The sequence below is a fragment of the Ostrea edulis genome, chromosome 1, assembly GCF_947568905.1.
Source record: "Ostrea edulis chromosome 1, xbOstEdul1.1, whole genome shotgun sequence".
In the NCBI taxonomy this organism is placed as follows: domain Eukaryota; kingdom Metazoa; phylum Mollusca; class Bivalvia; order Ostreida; family Ostreidae; genus Ostrea; species Ostrea edulis.
In genome coordinates, this window is record NC_079164.1 from 71,676,456 (window position 1) to 71,694,948 (window position 18,493).

At 37.1% G+C, this 18,493-nt stretch overlaps 1 protein-coding gene across 1 annotated transcript; it reads left to right on the forward strand.

Moving 5' to 3' along the window:
* The first annotated feature begins 686 nt into the window (after positions 1 to 686).
* LOC125682931 (uncharacterized) lies at positions 687 to 10,696 on the forward strand. The gene is made up of 3 exons (XM_056159035.1): positions 687 to 2,341; positions 2,777 to 2,912; positions 3,905 to 10,696. Exon 3 carries the CDS (start codon positions 3,940 to 3,942, stop codon positions 9,085 to 9,087), a length of 5,148 nt encoding a protein of 1,715 aa, XP_056015010.1. The 5' UTR covers positions 687 to 2,341; positions 2,777 to 2,912; positions 3,905 to 3,939; the 3' UTR covers positions 9,088 to 10,696.
* The last annotated feature ends 7,797 nt before the right edge of the window (positions 10,697 to 18,493 follow it).

An 18,493-nucleotide genomic window follows, 5' to 3' on the forward strand; every position in this document is an offset into this window, starting at 1 on the left:
TCAATATAAAAGCGGGAGTAACAGTCCGATGAATCTCGGATTAGATATTAATTAGTGTACAAGCGACAATCGATTATGAAAAATAGAATCAATGATCGGAATCGAAGAGCCAAAAATGATTGACCATCAATTGTCGACGACAATCGTTTCATCACTAGGTGAAGGACTGCAAAATTTAGGCCTATGCTCGACACTTATGGCCTTTGTGCAGGGAGGGGTCTTTATCGTGTCACACCTGCTGTGGCATGGGGACTCGGTTTTTGCGTTTTCATCCGAAGGACTGCTCCATTAATCACCTCTTGCAACAAGCAATGGGTACTGGGCACCTATTCTAACTTGGATCCCCACAAAGAGATAATTAAGAAAGGTTAAAGATTTAGTGGGATCAGGAAAATATATTGAGATTCACAAGGCCATTAAAGATGAATTTGAAAGCATTCTAAGTTAGTACTTTAAATTTGTTCAAATCATGACCCCTGGAAGTAGGATGGGACCATAAAAGTTTTGCAAGGAAATATATAAAAAACATTATAGAAACCTCCAGAACAGCAAGGCCATTATTTTTGCATATTAAAATGCAAACATATCCTCAATTAGTGTAGATTCAAGCATGTCCAAAATAGCTCCGTCAGTGACGTTTTGTGTTGTGACTATTTTTCCTGTGACTATTTGTCTATGACTTTTTGTCTGTGACTATTTGTCTGTGACCTTTGGTCTTGTGACTATTTGTCTGACTTTTTGTTTGTGACATTTTTTGTGTGACTTTTTGTCTGTAACTATTTTAGCTTCAGAACAGTTCTGTAGCTATGACTATTTTTCTGTGACATTTTGTGGGTGACTTTTTGTCTGTGATGTTTTTGTCTGACTTATTGTCTGTGAGTATTTGTCCTGTGACTATTTGTGACTTGTCTGTGAATATTTGTCCTGTGATTTTTTGACTGTGACATTTTGTCTGTGACTATTTGTCCTGTGACTTTTTGTCTGTGACTATTTGTCCTGTGACTTTTTGTCTGTGACTATTTGTCCTGTGACTTTTTGTCTGTGACTATTTGTCCTGTGACTTATTGTCTGTGACTATTTGTCCTGTGAGCATTTGTCCTGTGATTTTTTGTCTTCTGACTATTTGTCTGACTTTTTGTCTGTGACATTTTGTCTGTAACTATTTTAGCTACAGAACAGTTCTGCAGCTATGACTATTTGTCTGTGTCATTTTGTGGGTGACTATTTGTCCTGTGACTTATTGCCTGTGACGTTTTGTCTGTCTTATTGTCTGTGAGTATTTGTCCTGTGACTATTTGTGACTTTGTCTGTGAATATTTGTCCTGTGACTTTTTGTCTGTGACTATTTGTCCTGTGACTTTTTGTCTGTGACTATTTGTCTGTGATGTTTTGTCTGTGACTTTTGTCTATGATTATTTATCTGTGACATTTTGTCAGTGACTTTTTGTCTGTGACTATTTGTCCTGTGACTTTTTGTCTGTGACTATTTGTCCTGTGACTTTTTGTCTGTGGCTATTTGTTTTGTGACCTTTGTCTGTGACTATTTGTCTGACTTTTTGTCTGTGATTATTTGTCTGACATTTTGTCAGCGACTTTTTGTGTGTGACTTTTGTCTGTGCAGATTATTTGTCTGTGACATTTTGTCTGTGACTTATTGTCTGTGATGCTTTATCTGTGACTTTTTGTCTGTGACTATTTGTCCTGTGACTTTTTGTCTGTGGCTATTTGTTTTGTGACTTTTGTCTGTGACTATTTGTCTGACTTTTTGTCTGTGATTATTTGTCTGACATTTTGTCAGCGACTTTTTGTGTGTGACTTTTGTCTGTGCAGATTATTTGTCTGTGACATTTTGTCTGTGACTTATTGTCTGTGATGCTTTGTCTGTGACTTTTTGTCTGTGACTTATTGTCTGTGATTATTTGTCTGTGATGCTTTGTCTGTGACTTTTGTCTATGATTATTTGTCTGTGACATTTTGTCAGTGACTTTTTGTCTGTGACTATTTGTCCTGAGACGTTTTGTCTGTGACTATTTGTCCTGTGACTTTTTGTCTGTGACTATTTGTCCTGTGACTTTTTGTCTGTGACTATTTGTCCTGTGACTATTTGTCTGTCACGTTTTGTTCTGTGACGATCTGTCCTACATTCCTTAAAAAAATCGGACTCTGTTCTACCGAGCGACAGTAGTAAAATACCAAGAAATAGAACTAAAAGCGAAAGGAGATTTACCTGGGGGTTTCTGAAAGTCTCGACGTTTCTGAACCTGCACTTCAGGTTTCCAATGACGCACGAATGACTGGCACTCTCCAGAACTGGGAGGAAGGCTGTTTATCATATATCAAGGTATACAGAATTAAAGCTTATCAAAATTCATTTGTTACGTTAATCAATATAGGCCTACGATCAATCAATCATTTGATACTCAAAAATGATTTTACAATTTGATTTAAAATATGTGTCTTGTATAAGGTAGACCTACTCTTGTCGACAGATTTATTATAATATTTAAAAAAAAAAGTGCTATAAAAGGAGAAAAATGAATTTAGAATACATAGGTACGTTCCGCGATAGCATTAATTAATTAATTAATTAGCACGTTTGTTTTGTTGATAAATTGCAGCACAAAATTGAACGTAACAATTAAGATAATATTTTTTCAACATAGAAATGAATATTTGCAGTATTGAGGATATTTCATGTATATATTTTAGGCCCTTTAAATATAGCACCAAACCTTTTATATATATAACACTAGAATTTCCCTATATTCTATTACAGGGAACACGTCAACTCTATTTTTAGTATAGATCCTAACGTAATGCATGTTCTGTACAATGTGTACATACGACTGCATTGAGATAACGGGTCCCTGATCACAAGATTGATATACAGTATATAACGAAAGCAGCGCAAGGTAAATTTTCAATACTTAAAATATATCTTATTACGTTTTACTTTCATTTGTTCAATTAAATTAATGTTACAAGCAGTTATTTACTTGCAGTATAATGAAAACAGAGAACAATATTTTGAGAACAGGTCTCGCATGGTCAGTTTGTTAATTGAGGCAGGTACTGACAAACAAGTTGATGTTACAGGGGTATCAACAGTTTCGTTTAAAGTCAGCATTTCGCAAATTCTCTGGTCGTTATAATGATCTTTGCAAATACAACACGTCTTAAGGTGGAATGTTGTCTAACGTGTTTCATATGGATTATTAGACCGTTCGTTACATTCTGATAAATTTGACTATGGATTACTCCGTTTACCCAATCAAGATAATAGGACTTACAGCGGATTGATCGGTTAACAGAGGATGCTTACTCCTCCTAAGCATCTGATCCCACCTCTGGTGTATCTCTTACTCCCAATTTTGTATTCTTTAATGGATTTATGGGGTTGGTCACTGTTCTTTATCTTCACGTTAACATGCATGAAGCATTGTAATTATCGTTTAGTTCAGTTTATTCTCTCTAAACCACGAAATGGTACATGGAATACAGATAACCATTAACATATGTATACATTAACATAAGGGCCAAGTTGGGTTAGATCAAAATTTTACAAAAATTGTAAATATGATATTTACAAAATGAAATGAATTCTATGTGCATCATTAAAGCAACCTTGCACGTTTGATAAGTTTTGCTGGACGGCAGGTCTGATACTAAGTAGGTTAGTGCACAGGCTGCTATGTCTAAGGTGTGTAAGGATTCAAAAGATGGTGGAGATCTAGTCCTACTGAATCTTCGGTGAAACTGAAACGGTCTACGCTCAATGCCTCCAATTAGAGCGGAGCTCCACTCGGTGTGTTACCCCAAACTTATCGGTGAAATCAAAGCTTAATCCACTGTTTTAAAAGTTATGGCATACATGTTAAACTTAAAATCTGTTTTTCTTACACAGAGAAAAGTGGTCCCATTTTCTGAATATACACAGCTATGGACAACAGAAATAACAGACGTTCAAATGCTAATAGAGGAAGAGGGAATCAGAGACGAGGTGGTGCGGATCGGAGAAATTATAGGGATCGAAAACAGAGTGATGTGACGGAAAGATTCCCGCAGAGACGTGCTACACAGAAGGAGACACCGAAGGAAATGTTGCACGAGAAGACGATAAGGCTACTTACTGAACCAGGTCCGTCATACAATCTCATTGTTCATAGGCCATTTAAAGAGGAGAAAGATTTTTTAGAATATTTGCAAGAGAGAGACTTACCATCAACTCTCGAATTTGACATTGAATCATTTACACTGAGTTCTAATGGACTATCAGCTTCAGTTTATATTCATTTCCCTTGTAACAATGCCTACAGACAGTTTCAATCATGGATGAGACAGAACAAAAAGCTAGGTTTTGTATATCGTTTCCAAAGAGGGGAGGCTGCGAAAGTAAGCAAGGAATTTATTGACAAAAATCTCAAGAACATTGAGGAAAAGAGCACCTATATTTTGGAGATGCATAGAGAAAAAATTTCAAATATCAAACAGAAATTGTCCGATTTCTGCGGGAAAGATGAACATAAGAAAAGATCTAAATATATATCATTGACTGAATATGAGAGCAAGGAAATGCATAAGGGCTCACTTCAAGATAAAATTTCAGAACTAGAAGCTCAAGAAATAGAGTTTGAAAACTCCGTTCAGCAAATCAAAGACGGCATTTTAAAGTTTGAGGGTTGTACTGTTCAACAAGAAGACATTGATGAACTTCTCAGAAGATATGAAATAGAATATTCGCGACTGGAACAAGCTCTGCCTATTTATGCGCAGCGTACTCGAATAGTCACTACCATTTTAAAAAACCAGGTATGTGTTCTTCTTGGCGAGACGGGATCGGGAAAAAGTACACAATTGACTCAGTATTTGCTTCAGTCTAAACTGTCCTCCGAAGGTCGTATTGTTTGCACACAACCAAGAAAAGTCGCAGCTGCTAGCCTTGCGCAACGAGTCTCAAGTGAAATGAAGTCTAACGTGGCGGATATAGTTGGCTATCAGTGTGGGATTCAGAAGAAAGTTTCAGACCACACAAAAGTGGTGTATATGACTGACCACACACTCCTAAACGAATGCTTAAAAGATCCCTTTCTGAATGATTACTCCTGTATCATTATTGATGAGGCACACGAGCGAAGCATATACACTGATCTGTTGCTTGGAATGATAAAGAAATGTTTGCATCGGCGATCAGACATTCGAGTCATCGTGACATCTGCAACAATTGACCCGGACGTGTTCGTCCGATATTTCGAGGTCTGCCCAGTTCTCAAAGTATCAGGTCGAATGTATCCTGTTGATATCGAATGGGAGACTATCGCCAGTGATGAAAAGTTAGAGACTTATGACAGGAAAGCAGTTGAAAAAACGTTAGAAATTCATGAGAAGGAAGACACTGGTGACATTCTGTTGTTTCTCACAGGGCAAATGGAAATTGAAAAGTGCATAGACAGCCTACGATGGGAACTCGAAGGTAAAACGGATCATTGGATATTGCCACTACATGGTAAACTTCAAACGGAAGAACAAAACAGAATTTTCAAAGAAACACCACAAGGAAAAAGAAAAATCGTAGTTTCCACTAATTTGGCAGAAACATCTGTTACAATACCTGGGGTGAAGTACGTTATTGATACTGGGCTTACAAAAGAAATGTTATACGATCCCGAGAAGAAAGTAAGCTCTTTAAGAGTAGTTAAAATAACAAAAAGTTCTGCTGAGCAAAGAAAAGGAAGAGCAGGGAGAACGGCACCAGGAAAGTGCTTTCGATTTTATTCCAAAGAAGATTATGATAATATGAAAGCATCTTCTGTTCCAGAAATTCGGAGAATTCATATAGGTCATGCCATTTTGAAGATATTGCAACTGAATCTGAATCCCCTTGAATTTGATTTTGTAGAACCACCTCCCCATAACTCGATGGAGGCAGCTTTTCAGCAATTAGTCAAACTTGGAGCAGTTGAAGATGGAAGAATTACAAAATTAGGCAAATGGATATCACAGCTTCCACTGGAACCAAATTTGGGAGTCCTTGTTTATGATGCCATTGAAAGGAAAGTTGGATTAGAAGCTATCATCATTGCCGCATCTTGTGCTGTGAGTGGGAACTTGTTTTACAGGGCTGGTACAGAGGAACAGAAAGACACTTGTGACAAGCTCAAAATTCCTTTCTGTCATAGCAAGGGAGATCATTTCACATTTTTGAGCGTCTTTCAAAAATGGCATATTGTTCCGGAAAAGGAGAAAGGTCAGTGGTGTTTGGATAATTCCATCAATGGAAGGGCAATGAGAAACATTCGGGACACCGTAAACGAGATCAGATTCATTTTGAAAAAAGATATGAACATTTCTCTAAAATTTGAATTGCCAGAAGGAAGTCGCAATGAAAGAGGTTTGCAAAATCTTTTGCTCAAAGCTTTCCAGAGCAACCTTTGTTACTTTCTTGGACACGAAAAGGCTGGTTATTATTTTATTGACAAAGATCAACATAGGATTGTTCATCCGTCTGCATCCTTCCAGTCTCTTGCAAGGTATCCAACATGGGTTATCGTTGAAAAAGTTTTGAACACCTCTCGGGAATATGCTGTAAATATCACAGAGGTTAATGAAAATGACGTACAAGAAGCCTTGAGACGGAAGGAGCTAGAGTTTGATATGACAAGAATACAAAGAAAAAAAGTAGAGCCAATTTATACAGAATATGTAGGTCCAGAACTTCATAGGCAGTTTGTTGGTCCCAAATGGAAGAACGCTAAAGATATAGAAAAACAATTGAAAAGCGAAAATGCAGATTCTGTGTTTGTAATTGATGCCGACAGGGACAAGGGCGAAATTTCAATATATGCACCAGAAGACAAGGACGAATTGTCAATCAAGGCATTTAAAATGGCTATCGACCCGAAAAGGGAAAATATAAGGAATGAAAAAGTAACCTTCTCAATATTCCCTAGATGCTACAATGTCAAGGTATCTCTTGGGCCAGGCGGACTGGTTCAAGATCTATTATGCGAAGATGATTATAACTCTGTGTATGTATATTGTACAGAGGAATGTTATCCTGATGAAAAATTAGAAGAATGGCTGAAACGATTCGGTGATATTAAAAAATTTGTAAAGAAATCACCCGCAAATACCTCTTTAAGATACCGTGGCGAAGCAGTGTTTGAAAGCTGCGAATCTGCGAAAAGAGCAGTTTTAACACGTGACAAATCTTCGAATATTTATGTCAACCCCCCTGCTTGGAAGACTAATGACAACGATGCCTTTAAAGCAAAAATAACATGGTGTCGAAGAAAACCAAGGGAATATGGATTTGTTCAGATAAGAAATCCAGAAACTTTGGCGACTATACTTGAAATTTGTACCTTAACCGAAATATCAGTCGGTGGACGTCTCGTAAAGATTAGCCGTAGTGCGACAAAACCTGATGAATTATACATTCAAGGGCTTCATTCCCTTGTTAACGAAGATATTTTGAGAGAAGGAATTGTCGATGCTTTCAAAATCTCTGACAATGACATAGGAAAAACTTTCATACCACGACAGAAAGTATTCACAACGAAAGAAATTTCCGATTCGCATAGACGAAGACTTGAACGGCAAATTGGACAGCATGTGGATATGAAGAAGTTCAAAGTTTTCCTCAAAGAACCTGGTGAACAAGACTACGATTTTACAGGTTATATTACATTTACTGACCCGGAAAAGGGTTTCGAAGCCTGTGAAAAACTGCACAAAACTATTAGTATCAATGACAGTGTTGTTTCTATAATTCCGGAGATTCACACACGTCTGTATGTTTTGGAGCGCGTATTCAAACGGGTTGAAAAAGGTATAAAAGCTTTTAGTAGCAAAGCAAAGAAAGAAGATGGAGTGTTTATTGATATCAAACAGAATGCAGCAGGTAATTACATTCTTAGAATAGAAGCGGGAAGTTTAGACAGAATGGTCCAAACAAGAGACACTATACTAGATCTCCTGCAAGGTCAAGATCTTAATATGGAAAAGATCCCTTCGTTGAGGTCCTTGTTTACATATGATGGAAGGAGTAAGATTGAAAAGATCATGGAAAAAACCCACACTCTTATCATTTTGAATGATAGAAACACGACTATTTCCATTCATGGCAGAGAAAGTGACCGGTCATTGGCGATTACGAAAATAGAGAAATACATCAAGAAGTTGGATTCTTTAAAGCTGCGAGTAATTGACCTAAAGAGCGATACCACGCCTCCTGGGCTGATGAAAAGTATTATTCAGATGCATGGCATAGAGTTAAAGGGATTGAAAGATTTATCCAAACTATCAAGCATAGAACTCGATCATAGAAAGCACAGAATAAAAATATTGGGATCAGAGGGAGCAATGCAGCTAGCATTAAAAGATATTGAGGAAATAACGAAAACTTTACTTTCAAGTAGTCAAGACAAAGACCGATCATCTGATCCAGAGTGCGGAATTTGTCTCAGTGGAGTACCTGAAACCGAATTATACCGGCTGGAATCGTGTGGTGATCCATATTGTAGAGACTGTGTAAAATTGCATTTAAATTCTGTGATTAGCTCGAGGGAATTTCCTCTACGTTGCTGTCGTGATGGCTGCGATATGCTTTGGTCTTGGAGCGATGTAAACAATATGAAGAAGTTTGGATTCTGCACTCTACAGACTGTGATAAATGCATCGATTTCATGTTACGTAGCACAGAACCCAGATAAAGCAAGGTACTGTATAACTCCTGATTGTCAAATGGTATACAAGGTGAGTCAAACGGGAGGTAGATTTGTCTGCTCCCTTTGTCATACAGCGTTATGCACCAAATGCCATGTTGAATACCACGCAGGTTCCTCCTGTGCAATTTATGAGAAAGAAAGGCAAATCAACGAAAATGGACTTCGAGAATGGATTTCTGGAGATCGATTAAACAGGGATCTTTGTCCAAAATGTTACATAGGAATAGAGCGGTATGGCGGATGTCAGCATATGCAATGTTCCCAATGCAATTGTCATATTTGCTGGATATGCAAAGCTTATTTTGCGACAAGTACTGAATGTTACCGCCACATGTATGAAAGCCATAACACTTATGTGTAGACTCAAGAATCGGTTGCTGTTCATGTATTGTAGTGCTGATTTACTTGTTACATTTTCCCTCTCAGCAAAAGAGGTATTGAACTCTTAAGTCTGACAATGAGTGTTATAATTCTAACAATTTTATGCTTGATCAGGTGATGTTTACGCGCTGTAATATAGTGATGGTTATGCATTACAAATTAATTAATACTATTGATTTCAAACCTTCTATATCATATTCTATGTAATCGTACAAATCATGACGTTAAGAGTGTGTGCATACATACATGCATATATATATATAGGGGGCGTTGACGCGCTTCCTAACCCCCCTTCCAGTTTGTTCCTTCGGGTTTTATGAAATTTGATCACGTGACGAACCCGTATTTACATGTATATCCCGATGAATATTTTAAAATGATATTTAAGGTCATGTAGTAAAATTTCTACTGCATATACCAGACAGCATGGAATTTCATAACCTTGAAAAAGCGTTCACTTAGTCTACAATTGGTTTCACGAAAAATAAAGTAGTTGTGAATTGTGAAATACAAAGGGTTTACTATATTTTCTTGTGTATAATCTTTTTTATTTGTTTTTTAAATATAAAATTCAAGTTTTTTAAACCAAAGATTGTTGATGATTGCTCCTGGGTGCATTAGTCAATGATTCTTTGTTTTATGTTTGGTAAAAGGTGTTGAATTGAATCTTTATATTTTGTAATGTTTGAAAATCCCAGATTATCTAGAATAGAAAATATTTTTCTGGTCCAAGCGTTGTAATCACTTGAGGATTGGTAAAGTTTAAAAGCCAAAGAATCAGACGTTATCAGATGATTCCAATATTAATACTTGAGAATGAAATTTTGGACCAAAGTGGTAGTCATTAAGTTCTGCTAGACAACCAGCATTGGATGTTTTACAGTGCACTCCAAGGATATCTTTTAATTAATAAATTTTAAGTGAAAATTTTCTAGATTTGAAATATCTTTGGATGAGAGATCCACTCCCATATTTCACTACAATAAAGAAGAACTGGAAGTACAATAGCATCAAAAAGTTTTTTCTCAACGTTTACATGAATTATCAATACCAATAATTCTTTTCATTTTAAAACATGTTTTTCTGGCTTTTTCAATAGGCACAGTTGTTGCTAAGTTAAACCTCTCATCAATTTTCATCATAATTTTAGATTAAATCTACATTGACTTGCAGTTTCCAGTTTGAACAATAGTTACTGAAAATATCAAGGCTGTTCTGTAAACCACTTTTGTTTCCAGAAAAGATTACAATATCATTATCATACATGTATAACAGACAATTTACATGAACATTGTCTATTTGTACAGGATCACATTTTCCATTTTTCAAGTCATTGACAATACCATAAATAAATACATTGAAGAGTATGGGGCTTAAGACATCCCCTTGTTTGACACCACATTCAGAAATGAATATATCACTTAAACCATCAGGAAATTTGATTCTACTCATTGTGTTACTATACATGGAAAATAGAATATAAAACAATTTTTGGGAAATATTAGATTGAAGGAGTTTATAAAATAAACCTAATCTCCATACAGTGTCAAATGCTTTTCTAAGATCAATAAAAGCCGCATATACTTTTTTGTTTTTGTAATGGTCAATTATTATTTTTATAGAGAACAAGTGGTCTGATGTTCTACAATTTTCTTTGAAACCAATTTGATGTTCACTTATCAGTGACATAGAGTTTGCAAATTCAAGTAGCCTAGTATGGATTATTCTAATGAAAGTTTTCCTAGATTTGAGGTAATTGATATACCTCTGTAGTAGCTAGGATCAAGCCTATTACCAGATTTGTACAACAATACTAAAAAGCTCCCATTCCAGCTTCTTGGGAATACACCAGAATTAAGTATAAAGTTAAACAAGTTTTCCAGAGGTTTCAACATTACAGACCCCCCATTTTTCAACATTACATTTGATATCATATCCATGGAAGAACTAAAAAAAAAATAAATCAAAAAATCAAACAAACCAAAACAACATTATAAAATGATATCAATTTATTTATAAAAGGATATCAATTTAATCATAATAAAGTAACAAAAAAATTAATTTTGATAATAATTTTTATTTAATTCATTTTATTTGATAATTTAAAAAAAAAAAGGGGGGGGGGCTATGGTCCGTCCATTCTGAATTTTTTCCTTTAAAGCGGGAAATATTCTGCAGTCGACGTAAACAGTACATTGTGACGTAATGGTATATCTACAGGGTAACTATTGGTATAATTTTCAAATTAAAAAATGAGGTTTTCAACCCGTCGGTTTTCCTCAGGTAAGTTCAACGGGGGGGGGGGGGGGGGGGGGGGGGGGGGGGGGGGGGGGGGGGGGGCTATTATTAGGGGTGAATCCTTGGGGAACCCATGCATGCTAGCTTGTCATACATTCCGTACCAAAAGTAGTCTATAGCAATATAGAATCAACGAAATTTCATTTTCACGTACCGAACTAAATGTCAAATGCAAAAACACAACACCCTTGCTTGCCGTAAGAGGTGACTAAACTAAATGAGGCAGTCCTTTCGGATAAGACCGCAAAAACCGAGGCCCCGTGTCACAGTAGGCGTGATAAAGATCCATTCCTGCTTTAAGTCCGTAAGCGCCGAGCATAGGCTTAAATTTTGCAGCCCTTCAGCGGCAATGTTGACGTCTCCATATGAGTGAAAAATTCTCGAGCAGGATGTTAAGCAATATTCAACTTTTTCAGTTCAGTTAAATCCCGTTAACTGGGACTATAAATACCTCGCGCCTCCTTTAATACCCGAGTTAGATAACTTGTACTTAAGCTGCCTGCCTCAATCACTAAGGGAGATAACTCAATGGAAATTGCGCTTCCTCGATAAAAGCATCTTATTCTCATAGTGCGAAATAGATGCCCTAGTATGTCAACAATCATGACCTAAGTATGTCAGTTCGAGTTGCGCTGTGACTTCAAAAACGTCGCAATCATATCCCCTTGTACACAGTACCTTCACGGATTTTTCTTACGGATCCTTACGTATTCCACAAATCCGTAAAAGTACACGAATTTTTATGATTTAGACACGGATACCGACGTGTGATTTACGAATGCTTGCGATTGACTACGAGTCGGAGATCCGTAAGGACTCGTAAGAAAAACCTGTGAGTGTGAAGGTGGTATTAGATAGGAAAGTTTAAGTATGTACTCGTAAAGTAATTGTGTCTATACGCAAAGCGCTCGTTACGACCCTGAACAATCTGTGAAGCGATTGTGACCCGACGTGAATGAAATCGTAAATATCACTTAGGCATTCGTAATAATCCGTAAACTATTCGTAACATAGCGTAAACTAACCGCAAAGATTCGTAAAAAAAAAAAAAACAACCCAAACTTTTTACGAGTGTTTTACGGATTCTTACGAGCAGTTTACGTGTTCTTGCAACCAGTTTACGATACTTACGGATTGGTACAAGTTATTTACGGGAAATGAAATCCGTGGACAATCGTGAATTTTTTTTGACATGTCAAAAAATTTGTGCCTACTTTCACGGATCCTTACGAGTGTGTACGAGTTGTAACGAGTTATTAACGGATACCGAAGAGTGATTTACGAATGCTTGCGATTGACTACGAGACGGAGATCCGCAAGGACTCGTAAGAAAAATCCATGAGTGTGATGGTGGTATAAATGAAATCCTCTTCTCCAGTGATGTTTCAAGTATTTTTTATCTGCGCGCTTGTATACATCAACCATTAAACATCAATCCCTCATAAATCTTTTTTCCTTTGCATTTCAAATAGAAAAGTACCCCGTTAATACCGATACACAATCTGTCGAAATTGTTAGATATTATAATTATTTTTCATAGTTTATCATACTGACAAAGTTTGGTCTGATTTCATACGACTTTAATACTTGCAATTTCTTTTCCGTGACGTTGCGCAGGGATTTTACTGTTCTCGGCAGTTTCCGTAGTCACGTGGTAAAAAATCTGCTTTCGCATTGACCGACACTTCTGAGAAAACAAAGCATATTTCAGTAACATTGCGCGGGAAAAATTATTGTCCTCGTAAGGTCATTTGGAAAAGTTTCATACCTGCATATTTAGCTTTGTGTACCTTCGAAAAATGATAAACGGCAAATGTTTTCATTACTTGTGTTTCTTGGAGTTTATACGAAAACCGATTAGTATCATATAAAAAAATTAATTCACCGTCCGCTATCTCGTAATTATGAAATAATTAGCTCAAAATATAATTACGAGAAAAGATCTCGTAATTACGAGATAATTATCTCGAAATTACGAGAAAAGACCTCGTAATTACGGGATTATTATCTCGAAATTACGAGTAAATATACAAAAATCAATTATTTCAATAGAACAGAACGATAACACGTATTGGCAGTCTTTGTCATGGCTTTACTTAATAAAAACATATTTCCAATTCAACGACAATGTTCATATCAATACAAACCATCAGTATGTATATCATATACACACGGTAACGAAATGCATGATCTACAACGACTTTTGGATAGTAAAGTTGTAACATCAATAGTCCATGCGTGTTTGAGTCAATCAATCAATAATTCACTCAATATTTTCAATCAATCAATCAATAATTCACTCAATATTTTCAATCAATCAATCAATATTTCAATCCACCAATGTGTCAATCAATCAATAATTCATTCAATATTTTCAATCAATCAATCAATATTTCAATCCACCAATGTGTCAATCAATCAATATTTTCAATCAATCAATATTTCAATTCACCAATGTGTCAATCAATCAATATATCAATCAATCATTCAATGTCAATAAGCCCAATTATTGGCCACGGACCTGGACTGAAACAAAATCTGTGGCAGGCTTAGCAAAATTCGGCTATATGTCTTCATGTATGTTTAAGAAATGTTAACGTACATGAAGACATCCGCCACAAGCGGACACAATTTTACTCGAGCCATGACAGGGAGACTGCTTATCAAATAGTAGTTAGGTTAAGGAAATATTCTAGCGTTTCTTTAAACAATGCTGAGCAATCCATCCCAGATACTGTTTAAATACATAACCTGAGCAATATCAGACAATGCATACTGTGTCTGTGAAATTTGGAAGAGCATTGTTGAAGACCTAGGTATTTTATGTATTCGGCATTGTGTGATGTTACGAATGGAGCTAAAGATTTGATAATACTCGTACGTGCGTTGTCTGCTGCAATATTGAGAACGTATGTGTATAGTAACGCCTGGGGAGGATCTGGGACGATATGAACCGAGTTTGTGGAAGAAGTTTGTAAATAGGCATCCTGCCAATAGTTAATTTCAGAAATGTTTGCAATCTAGCCAATGGCGTTGTACAAATACGGCCCCCTCCCTAATTAATTAATATAACATCAGGCTTGCCCCTTTGTGCAACAATAGGGTCCACCTCCTTCCACAACATACCACTCTAAAAAGATGTGCTGTAGTAAATCCATATACGGCGGGCAGGATAATGAATAATGGAAGAGGCAATAATCCAGACAGTAGTATTGAATTAGGACGCACAATATTGCAGGTGTACTTAAAAATTTGAATTTTTAGGCTCTGATATAGGTATTAAATGATTCACATTTCCATCTGCCTCTAGCCTCAATTTCGTGTTGGGGATCTAGACCGATGAATTCAATAGGCCTGTGCAATAATGATGCCAGTTGATATTTTGTGAGCGGTTTGGCATTTAGGTGGCAGTAAAATGGGCCACGTGATTGGTCTAATGGACACAAAATTGTGCATGTGCTTGAACAATGAATCTGCTCGTGAGTTGAGTGAAATGTGCAACATAGAACCCCTATTGCATTGATGTTTTGAGCCAGTTATAAACAACGAAATAATTACATCGCCTATTGATACGTGATTGTACAATAGTGTAGGAGCGGCATAACTAGCAACAACCCGCAACAATGCAAAAATTGCCAACTGAAATGCGGTGGGAAACGTGGCGGCTTCGTATGAACTTGAACAAACTATTAGTAGGATAGATATACGAAGAGTGATAGGGAAACGGGCATGCTTTACTAGGTTGAGCCTATGGAATCCCAGTAGGATTGAGCTACTATGAAGGTTTTGTGTTGTCAATACCGCCCTCTAACTGAATTTTATAACTAATGCACCTAGCCGTTGAAAACGATACTTAGGTGGTACTTAAGAAAGCAATATAGCTGATACACTGGTGAACTGGTGGGGGCCAACATAGCTGGAATTCATATTTGGTACGAAAGTTTGAAGAGAGTTTATCCCCATTTAATAAGTTGATGCTGTGTGGTTTAAGGCATGGGCCTTTAAAGTGATGATCGCAACATTTGAGGTCAATGAATCCATAATTCACTGAATATTTTGAATCAAACAATGAATATTTAAATGTACCAATGTGTATGTACCAATGTGTCTGTGGTTTTTGACTGATTTGAAGGGTTACCTGGTAGGAAACCTAGGATTGCATATATACATGAGCCATAACCCAGCATCAATGGAACCAAAGGAGGTTGAGGGATTTTGTTGTTGTTGGCCTGAACACCTATCGTACTCGAGCCGGTTAGAACTAGTTACGATCATGTGCTATGCGAATGGCATGAATATTTTTTTTTTAGATGCCCTGGATGTCAGAAGGGTGCCTAGCTAAATATATACTTGCGAATATCAAAAATCCATCTACGGAGTTATAAATCGTGGGAATTTTGTTATGTTTGATGATGGGTTCCAGAAACTAATTGACCTTGTATGATTGAAAATTTGTGCGTATCATGGTTGTTGTGTGATTGTGAATTGAAGAGTTAAGATAAATTGACATAATGCTTTGCCCAAATTTTATCTTTGATGGCTTGAGAAACGCGGGCCACAAGTTCATCAGTAATGCTTGTAATAACAAGATGTGTTTGTAAAACATACATGTATATGCCCCCATGGTGCAAAATTGAAAACGGGTATACACGTGCCTAATTTGATTGATAGTAGTATCACCAATTCGAAATAGAGCAGACAATATCTTCCAATGTCAGGAGTGGATTGACCAAGTGACCAAATATCAATGGGGGTCATCTACTTCTTATGCTGTACCAGATTTGGTGTCAGTAAAGCGAAGAATTCTTAAAATTAGGAAACAATTAAACCATTGACCACGTGACCTGAAAATCAATAGGGGTCATCTTCTCCTTAAGATGTACCAAATTTGATGTCTGTCAAGCAAAGGGTTCTCAAGATATTGATTGGACAATATATTTCTATGTCCAGTTTGACCATTGACCTTTGACCATGTGACCTCAAAATCAAGGGGGTCATTTCCTGAAGATGTACCAGTGTACCAAATTTGATGTTTGTCAAGCAAAGGGTTATCTAAACATTAAGTGGTCAATATATACATATGTCCAGTTTGACCCTTGGCCTTTAACCATGTGACTTAAAATCAAGAGGGGTCATCTTCTGATGATGTACCAGTGTACCAAGTTTGATGTCTGTCAAGCAAAGGGTTCTCTAGACATTGAGTGGTCAGTATATAATTTCTATGTCCTGTTTGACCCTTGACCATGTGACCTCAAAATCAATAGGGGTTATCTACTCTTTGGGATGTACCAGTGTACTAAGTTTGATGTCTGTCAAGCAAAGGGTTCTCAAGATATTGAGCAGACTAGGTATTCCTATGTCCAGAGAAGATTGACCCTTGACCAGAAAAACAATAGGGGTCCTCGTCAACTAATAACCAAGTTAACAACTCCCATATGAAATATCATTACAATGAAGTAATTGGTGATATGAACGGGCAACACGTTATGTACCAAGTTTGGTACCAACCATCAGGTGCAAACTAATATATGCCCTTCTTCCTTGAAAGGGGGGGGGGGGCGCATAATAATTATATTATAATAAATAACCATTAAGCACTGCACACAATAAAATTGATACAGCGTGTTATTAAAGTAGTAAATGGAAATTACCATAGCATTAAGGCAGGTAATATCAAAACAATGCTAGCAAAACATCAATAATATGAAATAAAATTACGAAAATTATAAACATGCTGTGCGTTAAGAAAGGGGATTTTCACCTATTATGAAGGGTGTCGCCGGTGGCTGTGTGGGTGCAGTGGTTTCCGCGATTAGGCTGGGAGGCTACCTTTGTGATTAAATGATAGCTGTGTCCTATATGCCCATCTGATTCTCCTCTTGGGGTTGACTTGATGTCGGACGGGGCTGAATCTGGGTTGGAATTGCAGGGGTCAGATTCTGTGTGGGCAATGACCGAAGAGCTGGATGTTGTGCCGGTCTAGCGTAAGGCGATTTAGATGGTCGCTTGGTACGTCGCAACATTTTCTACGAAGTTGAACAATATTATCAGAGGAATAATATGAATCAGCACGTGTTGTCGGGTTAGCTAAGTAGGCCTAAATATAAACATTACGATCTTACAGATAAGTTTAAAAATAAACAAAATTAATGCTTAAATATTACAGTAGATGTATGGGAATAGAATAGCAACCCTTAAGAGTTAATTGAATAATATCAAAAGAACCAACCATGATGCCATACACGGCGTGTACAATATGGCGGTAGAGATGAAGCGAGTCGCCTTGTAAAACCCATGAAGAAAAACGTTAAGCTGTCAAATTAATCAAAAATAATTGAACGTAAATACGTACCGCAGTTTAGATATGTTTTTACTATACCCAAATATATGGTGAATCAGTCGAGGACGGGGTGATGGTGTTGAATTGAAATTCCAGATCTGTTCAATTTGGATTTTCCTTGACATGCAACTCGAAAAGGACCGGCGATTAGCGCTTGCCCACTATATATACCCAGGGATTAGAAAGAGGGAAAGTGTTATAATAGGTATTTGGGAGGATAGTGTCAAAACCGCGCACATTCAATTGATTGCAAGGGTTATGTTTCTTTGCCTGAACAACAAATACTTGTTCTGTTCATTTCAATAACAGGACTTTAACTCATAGTGAGTTAAGTCGGATTATTATCATTTCATTCGAAAATAAGGTCTGAGTGATTAGAACTTTGGAGAGCAAGTAATAAATAACTGAGCATTTTCATGCATAAAAAGTATCCCAAGATCTCCCTAAGATGTTATGCACAGCAGCAAAAGGTATGAATGGGAATGGGGTGGAGGTTGAGAAAAGTACGTAAAAGATCAAGTGCTAGACCCCCCCCCCCCCCCCTTCACAAATTCCTGGATCCGCCCATACTACATATTGTCGCCGACGATGATATGCACCGAAACAAGGCATATTTTTTGCATCACGGTACATACTGTCGTCGGAGACAATAGATCATTGGAATATACTGTCACCGGCCGCGATAGATGGGAAGGGGGGGGGGGGGTCAGATAACTATAGGTACATGTATATATATAGAGAATATTTA

Excerpts from the sequence above, each read along its gene's own strand:
- LOC125682931 (XM_056159035.1), top strand. The coding sequence starts at position 3,940 with ATGGACAACAGAAATAACAGACGTTCAAATGCTAATAGAGGAAGAGGG.